Raw genomic sequence first — 14,334 nt, forward strand, 5'->3', positions numbered from 1 at the left:
TTTTTTTGTTGTGATGGTCTTAAAATTTATTTTCATCTCCAATTATAAAATTTAAAGCTTAAAAAATAGTGTTAGACACTTAAAAATTGATGGTCTAGAAAATGCATCACAAGAAGCACTATTTTCAAAACTTGGAATCCATACTTTCTCATGTTCATACATCTTAAAGTCAAGATGATCAATTGAGGATTTTTGGGTTTCGAAACAACCTCTTCTAGTGAATTTTTGAAGTGTGCCTTAATTGGATTGTTTAGGGCCCATCCTTACATATACTGTTTGTCTTCTTTTATTAGCAAATAACTATGTCTACTAAATGGGCGGGTTAGGCCATGTCAACGGGCTCGGGCTTTTTTTAAAAAAATAAAATAAATAAATGAAAAATTTTGTGATACAATCTTGGGTGGATCCGGATATTTTGCATACCTGTTATGCAAGCAAGGGGTTCTCGAGAACGTTACAATCCAAGTGGTGACTACAACAATCCTCGCACGCCACAGGTTCTACGCAAATAACATGCCATTGAAAGCCTCAACCATCAGTATCAAAAACAAATAATTGAGATGAATCTCAGACTCTGCTCAATCCTAATATAAATAACGTCCGCTTGATTACAACAATGATTCATCCTGGAGTGCGTATAGTGTGATCCTGCATGACCAATACTGTACAACAACTCCCCAGGGTAAAATAGCTACTTGGGAGCTTTTTTTTATTAAAATTTTGGTATCCATCTGAGCATCACTAGGTGATTATTTTGAAAAAAAAAAAGGTCCATTTTACGTTCTTGAATATATAGATCTTTCTCTCAAAAAATTAAACGGCGGTTCTAGTGCAATCATGGAACGTAATTTTTTAAGGCATGTATAGAGTGTGAGTTAATTTATTTATTTATCGATGAGATTGATTGCTCGGTTCTAGAGATGACATCCCCAAAGTTTGGGATCTAAAAAATATTCCTAACATGGGTTTTGCCAGAGAGTAGATAGATAATATACTCCTATAGGAGTATGAAATCTCCTTAATTGTTGATAACGGCTGGTTGAGGCTGAATGCAACCTGCTATTTGTAATGATATACAGTCCGTAACCCTAATATATCCAACACAAATTAATGGCATGAAAAAGAAGTACAAAAATTGTAGTTTCCCACTAAAACTCTTTTAACAGATTTGTGGTGTTAGATTTTTGTCTTACTTTGATACCCTCCCTCGGTAGCGGTATCATCGTCAATCATACCGCACTAATGCACCAGATCTCACCTAGAGATGATAAACGTCCTTGTGCAAGAGTAGTATCATAAAGGACATGTGTGCCGGTCCCTTTTTTGTGGACGCACAAGTCATAATGTTTGTAAAATGTGGATTATGTGCAAGAATGGCTTTTGCCGCATTTATTGATGCATGTGTTCAAATGTGACATTCTTGAAAAATTGTCTCAAATATGACTTTTGAATTTAATATTTAGAAGTTGATAATCTCGACTATGAATTTAATAAATAAAGATTTTTTAACTTTTTAAAAATATTTTTGATTATTTATAACAATATAATGGCTTAAGTCTGTTTTTTACTCTAATATTTTTCGAAAGTGACACCTAAGTGAGCATTTTTTGATTGGGAAATCATTTTACCAAAATTCTCACTTTAAGATTCTCAAAAGTTTACTTGCTTCTAGCCACAAATACCTTGGAAAAATGAGAAAAAGAGGGGGTGAAAAGCTTAAACCTCTAAATATCCATAATCAAAATTGTGGTTATTATGATTCCCCATGAAGGCTTTTGAGAAGATTTGCATGGGTCTTGAAAGGTCACAAAAGTAATTTCACACATTTGAGTAGAGATCTGAAAAGCTTCCAAAAGGGCACTTCCCTTAAAAGAAGGGTTCAGGAAAAGGGGAATTGTCACTTTCCCTAATATTTGATTTTGTAAGAAACGGGGACCAGGGGGAAAGGGATGCGCACAGGGGTGGGGCTAAGGTAGTAAAGCCTCTTGTTTCCCTCTTCAAGTTAGTAGGACGCTAAAGTACACACTAACTTCTAGGCAATTTTCGACCATCGAAAAATAAATAGTACTTTGTTCCAGTGTTTAAAAAACCGTCGAGCCGACTTGCCAGAGTTGGCTTGGATCCGTGTACAAAAAACCCCATAAATGTCAAAGTCTCTTGTCTTATTCATAATATTTGAATTTTCTTTTGAAAATTAAGTTAGACCGGAGGAACTCAGGCCCAAACCCCAAGTTACTACCATGGTAGGAATGTGAGTGGGGCCCAAAGGCTGGACCGCACCCAAATGCCAGCCTAAACTCAGGCAAGTCCCAAGCTCACTTAGTTTCCAAACACTGCCTTCAACCTCTCAAGCTCTAGAAGGAAAAATTATATCTACACTATCCCCATATTTCTCCAAAATACAAATAGGGTCCATTTCAAGCTAGAACAAAGAAACCCCTTTTCTCTCAAATTATCTCATGCTTCTGAACTATCCCTTGCTTTTTTTCTTATTTGGCATTATTGACATTTACTGTTGAGTCACATAACAAAGCAATGGTGACATTGAGGGTCAATAATTAACCATTCTCCACTGATGTTAAACACTATTTGCCTCTAGGTTTGATGTAAAGCCACAACGTGTGTGGCAAATATTATCCCTTAAGCTGATTTCATTGAGTTGTCCATTTCTTAAGTGTGGGTCACATGGGATTTTGTATGGTTGTGTAGATTTCCCTTGGTTCTATTTCCAAGCAAGAAGAGCTCATGTGAAAAATGAAGACTTTTGCTCTTGTGAGAAAAGTCCAACGCGGAGACATACGGCCCCCCCCTGCCAAGATAGGAAACGAAAATGACAAAGTTGACCTATATGTGAGGCTTTTCCCACATAGAAGAATATAGGAGGGTTATTTTGGGTATTTAAGAAATGAGGCACATTATTCTCTTTTTTAAAAGATTATATTGAAGTACTCGTATATATGAGTATTTCTTAATATATCTAACACTCTTAGATATTAAATACCTTTACCCTATTATGTACTAAATTTTTTGTTTAGGGGTATTTAGGTAATTAGTTAGGGACAAAATTGAAATTCTTAGATAAAAAGAATAACATTTATTGCGTGTAGTAAAAGATGTGTGATATCACCAATATAGAACAATGATAGCTTCTTAACCATTAATAAATGCCATTAGTTTGTCATTGAAATATCTATTCTACATCTCTTAATAACGAAAAATGTCCTTACAAAAAAATTTATATTACAAAATAAGGGTATGTGGGTATCCAAAAAAGTTGAGTATATTAAAAGAATACTCGTATATATGAGTACTCTAACATAACCCTTTTTTTAATTATTGTCAGACTTTGTAAATCACTCCTTTCTGATCCGGTTGTTCAATTGTGCATATGCATGTATACGAAGTGATTGAAAAATCAGAATCTATCCCTGATATGGTATGGAGACAGGACGGCCTACAACTCAAAAATTTATAACAAAACAAGATAGGGGAAATATTATCTGATGGATGCGGTTAGCATGCGGCCAAGCCCCCATATGTAGAAATGTAGACCCCTTAATAAATTTATTTTTTAAATAGAATTCGATCCTAAGTTTTGCTGATTGTATAATCTTTAACATGGAGATCATGAATATAAAAAAATAAATAAATTTTGAAAACTAAAAATAATAATTTTTTTTAGAAAACATTGGACCGTTAATTTCAATTGTTTTTTAGATAAACCACCTATTTGCATCCATCTTTAAGATGGATGCTTTATACCTCTAGACCACATATTCTCCAGGCCGAATGAAATAATTGTTATTATCTAATGGGTCAGGACTTCATATAGAATCATTATGAGGCAAAAGATTTAAATTAAGATAATAAGTTTTTTTTTTTCATTTCAATTGGATATCTCCTCATATAATATTAAAATACCCAAATTACCCTTATTTAAGGTTAGGATCTTTGAACATACAAGGATATTAAGAGGCTCCAACCATATGACGTGAGTGCTCCTAATTGCTCAGGTTGGGTCAAATTATTAAAATGTCCTTGCATGTTCATGATTCACAACTCTATACAATGGTTGTTTGCATGTTATTTGGAGAGGAACCCGAGGGAAATGATGATTAAAAATTAAAACTTCCGATATTAATTGGGATCTTTGGACCCTCCTAATGACGTTGTATGGGGTTTGACCCCTTAAATGATATTTGCTCATAAAATATAAAGAAAAATGAAGGGCATCAGCATGATTTTCAGGTTCCCAAAACTAAATCATCCACCTACAATACAACTTGGTTGATTCCAATTGTTTGATCAGCGTAAATGTGTTCTTGGATAAATTACATCTGAAAGTACATTTTATACTCGTAGAATATATTTTATGTGGATCTAAATGCATTCGCGCACACACCTAGGTACCTATTCATTGAAGTATGCATGTACAAAAAAAAAGTCCAAATACATAACATATTGCTATTTATCGTAAATAACTTTTAGGGAAAATATCATTAGAAGGGGATGAAAACCCTTAAAATATTATTAAACGGTCAAATTATCCCTACATACATTTGAGGGCATGTTTTTTCTCTTCCATTTCATTCACATACCTCTTTACACCCAAGTCGCCTTTGCCCAATATTCGAATGAACAACAATGAGGGGTGTTTATACATGAAAATTTTGGCCGAGGAAATGTGACATCCACTTTGTTTTCGCTGGCAAACTCGTTGATAAGTCGGTAGTTGGTAAGGGTTCAATTGAATTGTAAGTTGGGCAAAGGACCGGCCATCAGACCGCTCTCATACGGATTATTGGCAATGCCGGCTTGAAGGCGAGGAAACCCAAATCTGCTAGAATGTTTAGAAAATATTTTTCAATGAAAAAAATGGAGGTTTAGAAAAGGATTTGGAAATAAATCAGAAATAAAATGGGAATAAGGAAAGAAAACTAACCTCATGCCCCTAGGCACGGCACCCGGAGTCGGTGGCCAGTTTAGAATCGTACTTGGTACGCCGTATTTTCTCAATTTTCAAAGTCCGTCAAGTAGAAGTGATCAGTATCAGGTGGAATAGGGCACGAGAGTATTGGGAATATGATTTACGGATGTCCGGCATATATCTCTGGCTTAGGTTTTTCAAGATTCAAGGGCGGAGTGTCGAGTGGTCTATGAGGCTTGAGCTTCAGGGTTACAATTTTCATGGTTCTAGGTGTTAGAATTGCCTTCATATTTATTTATGAGGTATCTCGTGATCCTAAAGCCTATGGGATGACTTCAAGGTTCTTATGGTTCACGGTTCTTTGGCCTCTCTGAATTTCCTTAGACAAGGTTGGGGTGTCTGCAAAGGCATTTCAATAGTTTGACCTCATGAGGCTTTACTTGAGTGACGAAAATACCTCTTGTTCTGCACTACAAATAAAGGAACACGATATTATGTATTAGTAATATAGAGCAATTAAGGGTATTTTTATCATTTTATAGACACAAAGCATTTAAGTTTAGAATAATTAAAATACCCTTGGTTATTCCGCATTATAAATATTCAACAAAGCATTCTTTTTCTCTTTGAGGTAAATAAAAAAAGCATTCTTAATTTGTAATGCAGAACATCTAGAGGGTATTTTTATCATTTGGGTGAGGCCTTTTATTATTGAAATGCTCCTCATTGTTTCTCACTCCAAATACTGAATGAGGATAATTTGGGTATTTTTAAATAAATATTTTAAATAGGTATTTGGGTAAAATGACAAAAAAAAAAAAGAAGCCTGGAAAGCTAGTGGGGATAATTTGGCATTATGTCGAGGGTTTCATACCCTTTCATGATATTCTCCCGAAGTTTTTTAAGTGGCTGTGACGTTCGTTGGTTTGCAAGGCAAATGGCAAAGCATTGCATACAAAATAAGTTGATTATAGCCCGTTTGGCTAGCGTTTATGTCATGGATAATGCAAATTTATGCACCCAATAATTAGTCCTCAATGTGAGGCCAATCACAATGGAATATCGTCCCTTAGACGGTAATAATGGTTTTGGAGTTTATTTTTTATTTATTTTTGAATTTTTTGAATTTTTTGAATTAGTTAGTCGGTTTAAAAGCAATAAGTGGGAATGTAAGCTACAACATGCAATTGAAAAATCGATCGAAATTATGGGTGCTTTAAAAATCGAACTAGTGGGTTAAATAGGTCATTCACCGGACCAAAGCTGGATCCACTTACTTGACAAACCAACTTGGTTGACTAAATGAAATTTTTAAAAAGAGCAATAAAAAAACAAAGTTTTTATGGGCTTGAAATCTATTTTGGGTCAATTTAAATCTAAATTCACTCTAAAAATATAGTTCTTACACTCATCGAAGTATGGGGTTCAATTTTCTATGGTCATACGTATTATAGCAAATCTTCTTTTTTATTTCATTTTGTGAACACAAAGAGAGAACGAGAGAGGGTGGAGCACGCCCATAGTTAGGCCTTTTTGGTTCTTGCAATAGAGAATTAAACAAGATGCCAACTACCCTTACTAATTTATAAATTCTAAATAATTGTCAAAAACTCCACACCACTCCTTAATAATATCAAAAATTTCGGAAATTAATATATATATATTATTAGAAATAAACCTCAAAATTTTTAAAACCTCATTCATATTCTTTTTCACCATAGTTTGTATTTTTTTTATTTATGAAAATACCATTCACGACAGTCTTAGATCTGTGAAGGTATCACGGTCGACTCAAAGCCGTGATGGTCACATCCCCTGTAAACAATAACTCATGAATAGGATTCATGAACAATACCTATTGAGAGTATTTTTAGGACTACAAATTTTGGTAGAATGTACTAAATTTAGCCATCAAATTGGAGAATAAAAATTTAGAATGGAAAGGAAATTCACACCTTGGGATTTAATAAAGTCCATTTTTTGTACTATCATACCTGAAAATGAGTATTGTTTTTTTTTCCCTTTTGATATTGTTCATCTTCATCTAGTGATTTCAAGACAATTCCCAAAATTTAATGTCAAACAAAGAGTCCAATATGGATGTTTCACCTAAGAAAGCAAACATATATTATGAGTGCAGGCTGGAGCACCTTGTATGCTCGGAATGGAACCAGAAGAAGTCATGAAGTAACAAATCCGTAAAAATGTAAAGAGCACATATACTATGCTCCATCAGGAATTGAGTATATAGTTAAATTGTGAAGAGTAAAATACAATTGAGTATATACTCAATCAGTCATCAAGCACAATGCCTGTAGTCTAGACTCTATATGCTAATCATTCACACCTCAAGCCCATTGTAGATATTGGGTACGTTTATATAGAGCCGAGGCTCTAAACAATTAAAGTAGAGCCCACCTTCAAATAGTATCGAGAAATATGGTTTCAATACCGGAAATCTTTATGATAGCCTTAAAATATATTCCCATCTCTAATTATAAAATTTGAAGCTTTTAATAACAGTGTAGATCCTACATATTTATGAAAATTTGAAAATATTGAAAATTGACTGTACAAAAAATGCATCACAAAATACACTATTTCTAAAACTTGAAATCCATTTTTTTCTCATGTCCATATATATTGATGTCCAGATGAGCAATTTGAAGATAGTTGAGTATCAAAACAACCACTTGTAGTGAAATTTTTGAAGTGGGCTGTAATTTGATTGTTTCGAGCCTCAGCTCTATATTATCTTTTCATGTAGATATTTACCCTAAATCCGAAGGGCGGTTTCCTGCAACCACAAGGCATGAGTCCTGAAGCAAGCCACAAGCCGAGCCTAGCCGAGCCGAGCCGAGCCGAGCCATATTCTGTCCTAATGATCTAAGAAGAACGACAGAAAGGCCACCTATTTTACCCACCAAAAATAAATAGCCAACAAAAATAATTATCAATTTACCAATCATTCTCTCATCAACTCTCTTATTAGGAAGCCAAGAATAAAGTTAGAGAAAAGGAGAAAAATAATGGTAAGAGACGTCAGAGATAGGGGACCGGACACTAAACACCACCACACCCCACATGAGATGAGCTCACCGTCCCCTTCCCCTTCCATTTTTCCGGCCATTTTTTCCGTCCACTTACCCGGAAAACCCAAAATCTTCATTTTCTCCGTTACCATGATCCCAAGCTGTTTGCCATGATCTAGAGATTGATACCATGATCCAAGTAATGGACGAGACGCCACCATGGATCCATCTCCTAGCCCCACCTGCTGGAATTCAGCCCCCTTCGCCTGAATCTGGCGCCGGGACGAAGCGTCACCACCCCAATTTGCCGGAATCCTCCACCGGGAGACATGATGAAGATGCCGGAGAAGCGGAAACGAGCTTGTCCGAAAACAAGCGAAAGCAAAGGAAATCGGAAACTGGAAAAGAAGCACCAAACTATGCAATAGAAGATGAAGAATCTTCGGGACTAAGGCTCCTTGGGCTCTTGTTGCAGTGTGCGGAGGCGGTAGCCATGGACGATTTGGACCTTGCCTCCTGCCTCTTGCCCGAGATCACCCACTTAGCATCGCCGTTCGGCTCGCCCGCTGTGCGAGTGGCAGCCTACTTTGCAGATGCTTTGCAGGCGCGCCTCGTGAGCTCGTGGCTGGGTGTATATGCACCGGTGCCCTCGCACGCACTCGAGCCCTTCTCGCAGAGGCTCCTGCATGCGTTCCAAGCCTACAACGCAATTTCGCCATTGGTGAAGTTCTCTCACTTCACGGCGAACCAGGCTATCGTTCAGGCGGTGTCGCAGGCATCGAGAATTCATATTATCGACCTCGACATAATGCAAGGCCTGCAATGGCCGGGGCTTTTCCACCTCCTCTCTACGCGCTCCTCAAGCCCGCCGTCGGTCAGGATAACGGGGCTCGGCTCTTGCACGCGCACACTAGCAGCCACAGGTGATCGGCTTTCTGAATTTGCGGGGTCGCTTGGGCTGGCGTTCGAATACACAGGGCTAGCCTGTCGGGCAGGAGAAGTCGGGGACCTGGCACGGCTCAAGCTGCGGGCGGGAGAGACCGTCGTCGTGCACTGGCTCCACCACTGCCTGTACGATGTCACCGGCTCCGACGCAGGGCTATTGAAACTGCTCCATTCCACGAAGCCAAGGCTCATCACGATGGTCGAACAGGACTTCAACCATGGAGGCGGAGGTGGTTTCCTCGGCAGATTCGTTGAGGCATTGCATTACTACTCCGCCTTGTTCGACGCCCTGGGTTCGATGCAAGACAGCACGAATCAAGACAGGCACATTGTAGAGCAGCAGGTTTTGGGAAGAGAGATCAAGAACATCGTGGCGGTGGGAGGGCCGAAGAGGACCGGAGAGGTAGTGGTGGAGAGATGGCCGGCGGAATTGGGGAAATTGGGGTTCCGGGGAGTGTCGCTGGCAGGGAGCGCAGCCGATCAGGCCGGGCTTTTGCTGGGTATGTATCCATGGCAGGAAGGGTACACTCTGGTGGAGGAGGGCGGTTGTTTGAGGCTGGGGTGGAAGGATTTGCCTTTGCTCACGGCTTCAGCATGGGAGCCTTCTCTGAAGGATGCCCCTTTTTCTCCCTCTACTCTCACCGAAGCTACGTGAGAGTACAGTGGGGGTGTGAGAAATGCTTGTAACGTGTTTTTTCTTTCTTTTTTTTGTTATAAATCTTTCATTTTTTTTTTGTTCTGGTCGATTTTGCTCTCTCTCTCTCTCTCTCTAGAACGAGGAAGTTTAGTTTTTAATGGATAGATTTCTGTTAGTTCTGAATAGGGTGATTAGTTTCAGGGATAATCCCTCTCTCTCTCTCTCTCTCTTAATTGGGGGATGAAGGGTCCCCTCTCTTCTCCCAATCTTTCTCTCTCTACTGTCTTTGAGTTTGTGTCTTTCTCTCACAAGATGGAAAGTCTGGTTTCCTCTCCCAGTACCCAGCTTTTGGGGGTCAACCTTTTTTTCTCTCTCTAGATTATGGGGGACAAATTTCTCTCTCTCTCCGAGAATGTAGATTCCATTGACATTGACATAGACGAGTAAAGGAAAGTATTGTTTTGCAAGGAAGAGGTTGAGGCTATTGTTTGTTGCTCAGATCGAAAGGAAGGGAGCAGAGATTAAAAGTACCTTTTAATGAGCAATGCTACAAACCAGTGCCATATTGTTGTATTTTCAATTTCTATATATAAAAACGAGGATTTAACTGGCCAGTGATACTTAAAAGGAAAATGTTTGTGCAAGGGTGAGCCCCCGAACAATCAAGTTGCACCTAAAAAATTCACTACGAAGCCATTCTTTTGATGCTTAGAAATCCTCGATCTCAAATGGTATGGACCGTGAAGAAAAAATAAATTTCAATTCTAAAAAATAGTATATCTTGTAATGTATTTTCTGAACGGTTGATTTTTAAGTGTTCATAGATACGATCGATCTACACTTGAAAATCATAATTAGGGTGGTGTTCATAGACCCTTGTGAAAATGCATAGTTACGGCGGTGTTCGGTCACATAACAATTCTCAAACACCACCCTAACTTTACGAATGGTTATGTAATCATTCAAGTTCAAGCAAATGTTATTCGGGTTTGAGACTCAATAGCCCACCCTCAACTACCCGATTTTACATTCAAATTTATAAGGCCATGCATCGGTTGTCTGGATACGAGGATCTCTATATTTTGTTTCGGGTTGGAGACTCGATAGCCAACCCTCAACTACTTGATTTTACATTCAAATTTATAAAGCCATGTATCGGTTGTTTGAAAAGGAGGATCTCTATATTTTGTTTCTTTCATAGATGATTTGTCAAAGAAAGAGTGGATTTAAGCATTAAAGAATAAGGTGGATGCGTTTAACACATTCGCGCACTAAAAAATTGAAGTTGAAAAGGGAAGAAGATGAAGTGCTTGAAGATTGATAATAGCGAAAAGTACATTTTGTTGAAGCCTGTGAACTTCTGCAAAGACAAATGAATTATTTTTTATTACACCACTCCGAAGATACCAAACGGTTGTTGATTGAACGAACAAGATATTTCTAAAGAAGGCGTGTAGCAAATTAAGTAACTCTGGTTCGGCATATGCAATCCTTACAATGTGCTACCTCATCAACTGGTTGTAATCCTCGTATGCCCATATGATGTATGAACTAGTGAACATGCTGGTTATTGTTGGTTAAGAATTTTTGGTTGCCTTGCATATATCCGATGATAAATTCATTCCAAAATTGAAAAAGGGATTTTTCCTTTATTATGAAGATGAAATTAAAGGCTATAAATGATAATGGGACCCTAAGTCTATCAAATTTATTACCAGTTGTGATGTTAAGTTTGATGAATCTGCAGTGTTGATGTAAATTCAGAAGGGTACGGAAAAAGACAATTTTGATAGCGATGAAGCCCTGGATAACACTCTAGCACATACTCTAAAAGATATTATATAAGATCATGTTGAGGCTAAGTTTGTCCCTGAGTCCACTCCATAAGAAAAATGCTCAGCTTAAAAGGAGAAAGAGAACCAAGAAGCTAATAGTACGATATGGTTTGAAAGCGTCTTAACTAATGCTTTGGCTAGCATAACCCCAAAAGCCAATCCATTTTTGATGAAGTTACAATGAATTTTAATAGTAATGGGTAGAATGATGCCATAAATGAGGAGAGGAAGTCTCTTCAAATGAATCACACCTAGGATATAATAAAGTTACCTATGGGCATGAGAGTCATTAGATCTAAATGACTTTATATCAATTGAGTCTAGTGGTGATATATGCAAGGCACAGTTGGTTCCAAAAGGTATGCATAAAGGAAACGCGTTGATTATAATGAGATCTTCTCTCAAATTGTGAAATAAATATCTATTTGGGTATTATCAGTCATGCTTGGATTGTTTAATTTGGAATTAGAGCAGCTGGATGTCAATGTTATGTTCCTAAATGGAGAGTTAGAGGAACATATTTATATGACTCACCTTAAAGGATGTGTAGTCAAAGACAAAGAAAAACATATCTACAAGTTAAAGAAGTCATTATACAACAAGCAGATCCCTAGACAATGGTCCAAATTCTTTGATGCATAAATGATTAGAACCTATAATATCATAAATGATGATTCATTCATCTACTTGTTGCTTTATGTGATGATATGCTTAATGTTGTAAATATTTCTTTAGAGAATCAGGAAATTGAAGACTCAATTTGGTTGATAACTTGAAATAAAAGATTTAGATTCGACAAATAAAATTAGGGGTATGGGATAGATAAAGATAATTTTTTTGGCAAATTGCGGCTATCTTAGATTGTGTATATTGACAAGGTCCCCATCATTTCAGGTTGGAGAATCTAGATACTATGGGTACTCCTATTTTTGTACATTTCAAACCATTGTCAATCTCCAAGATGGTAAAAGAAACACTTCTTGCATTTTTTTTATGCGAGTGCATTGAAAACCGTAATCCAATGATTTGCACTTGTCCAAATAGTTCACATATGCAACTGCTATTAAAAAGTATATGGCTAAACTCGAAAAGAAGCAAATAGTATGTGGTGAAATGGATACTACATTACTTTAGGGCTACATAAGATGTGGGTTTGGAGTTTGACAATAGCAGCAAGATCGACGACAAGGTCATTAGTTAATTTAATGCTGACTTTAGAGGTGATTTGAACTGTAAAAGGTCTACTATAGGGCATGTGCTTACGCTTGCTGGAACTACGCCTAGTTTGAGATTGATCTTACAGCCCTTACTCATCTTGTCTAGGACTAAAACAGAAACATAGATGTTACCTAGTGAAAGAAGATTCGGGTCAATCATGCATGGATGAAGCACATTTATGTCAAATAATATGTTATTCATCAAATAATAACTTTGGGTGATTCTTATTGTTAAAGACCAACATAAAAAAGAATGTTACAAATATGTTAACAAAGTCGATTTTATTACAGAAGTTAAAGTTGTGCTTGGACTTGATAAATGTTGTTGTCAAAGTGAGTGGTGCATATGGAGGACATGGTCATATGGAATCTTTTTTGGGATTCAAACTAAGGAGGATAATTTCCTTTATTTTGGACTCCAAGCAATCTCATGTCAAATAGCTTTTGGATCAAGCTAAGGACCTCTGTATGTAGGATTGTTATGTAGAGAGAGAGTTTGCAGACAAACTCTAGGGTTTGTGCAATAGAGAGAGAGTTCATAAAGGTGAATGAAACTCCATGTGAAAGTGAGAGGCTGGGTGAAAGATTGAGAAGATATGTGTTTTCTTGTGCTATCGTTTGCTTCTTTTTTTTGACTCTTGAATGGTAGTAAATTGTTGATCATTTTATCCGTGAATGTCATCTATGAGTGCCACATATATTTCGTATTCCTTCCCGCTTTACTTTCTTACTTTGTACGGTTGCTTGTGCTTGTTGTTGGTTTATAATTGCTATTTTCTCGCTTTTTATTTGCCAAAACTCAACCTATTGGGATTTAGAACTTCGTAGAGTGATTACATATCAAATTTAGTATTTACTTTTCCCAATTTTATTTGATATTTCAAACTTCTGGCATTAATGGAAATTTCTTGAATTTAATTAACAAGAAAATCTAGGGAGGCTAATCCCTTCTTTATTTCAGTGCTGTTGATTTTATCACCCAAGAAAAGGCTGGCAATACAGACCCATTGATTCGACCTTTGACATTGTTTGGTGGATTATTGAAGGTGAGGGCCCAGGTGTGCTCCCAAAAATGAAATATTTTTCAACATAATTTACTGTACATGACTTCATCCCAAACCCAGTAAACACACGACGCAGTGTACACAGCCCCATGCGCCATACATGCTTGAAGATAGCCAACATAGATTCCTTAATAAAACAAAAAATATTGGATTATAATTTTAACCCACAAAGGAAAAAGGAAAAAGTTCATACAAGGCCGAGGCCAAATTAAGGCGAACATCAAAAATTCACTAGAAGGTTGTTTCGATGCACAAAAATTCTCAAATCAATCATATTGACTGCGAGATATATGGATATGAGAAAAAATACATTTTAAATCTTGGAATAAAAATACATTTTAAATCTTGGACTTAGTGCATCTTGTAATGTTTTTTTTTTACCGTCAATTTTCAAGATTTTCAAGTGTTCATAGATCTGCACCATCTACACTATTTTTAAAACTTCGAATTTTATAATTAGGGGTGAAAAGCCATCCTAAAGATTTTCAGTACTGAAACATCTTTCGAAACTATTTGAGGGTATGCCTTACTTTGATTGTTTAGAGCCTCAGCCTTACACAAATCACACCCTTTAACAAAGGGAAATGCTTTGATAGGGCTGCAGCCCTATGAAAATAACTAAATCCTCACTTCATGACTCATCGAAAATTGCAAGTCAAGCATTGGAAAACCTTTAT

General features: G+C 37.1%; 1 protein-coding gene and 1 long non-coding RNA gene across 2 annotated transcripts; one reads left to right on the forward strand and one right to left on the reverse strand.

Annotated features, from left to right (window-relative positions):
• Positions 1-4,496: 4,496 nt before the first annotated feature.
• LOC148783068 (uncharacterized) lies at positions 4,497-5,386 on the reverse strand. The gene is made up of 2 exons (XR_016050364.1): positions 4,943-5,386; positions 4,497-4,837 (listed from the first exon to the last, which is right to left on the reverse strand). It is a non-coding gene; the product is annotated as an uncharacterized LOC148783068 (long non-coding RNA).
• A 640-nt stretch (positions 5,387-6,026) lies between these two features.
• LOC18443187 (scarecrow-like protein 23) lies at positions 6,027-10,155 on the forward strand. Its single transcript, XM_006853379.4, has one exon. The coding sequence runs from the start codon at positions 8,150-8,152 to the stop codon at positions 9,557-9,559; it is 1,410 nt and encodes a 469-aa protein (XP_006853441.3). The 5' UTR covers positions 6,027-8,149; the 3' UTR covers positions 9,560-10,155.
• The last annotated feature ends 4,179 nt before the right edge of the window (positions 10,156-14,334 follow it).

The sequence above is a fragment of the Amborella trichopoda genome, chromosome 2 (assembly GCF_054954075.1).
Source record: "Amborella trichopoda isolate Santa Cruz 75 chromosome 2, AtrichopodaSantaCruz75HAP2 v2.0, whole genome shotgun sequence".
Lineage (NCBI taxonomy): Eukaryota > Viridiplantae > Streptophyta > Magnoliopsida > Amborellales > Amborellaceae > Amborella > Amborella trichopoda.

What these genes read in the sequence shown, in the direction of transcription:
- LOC18443187 (XM_006853379.4), top strand. Translation starts at nt 8,150, where the DNA reads ATGATCCAAGTAATGGACGAGACGCCACCATGGATCCATCTCCTAGCC.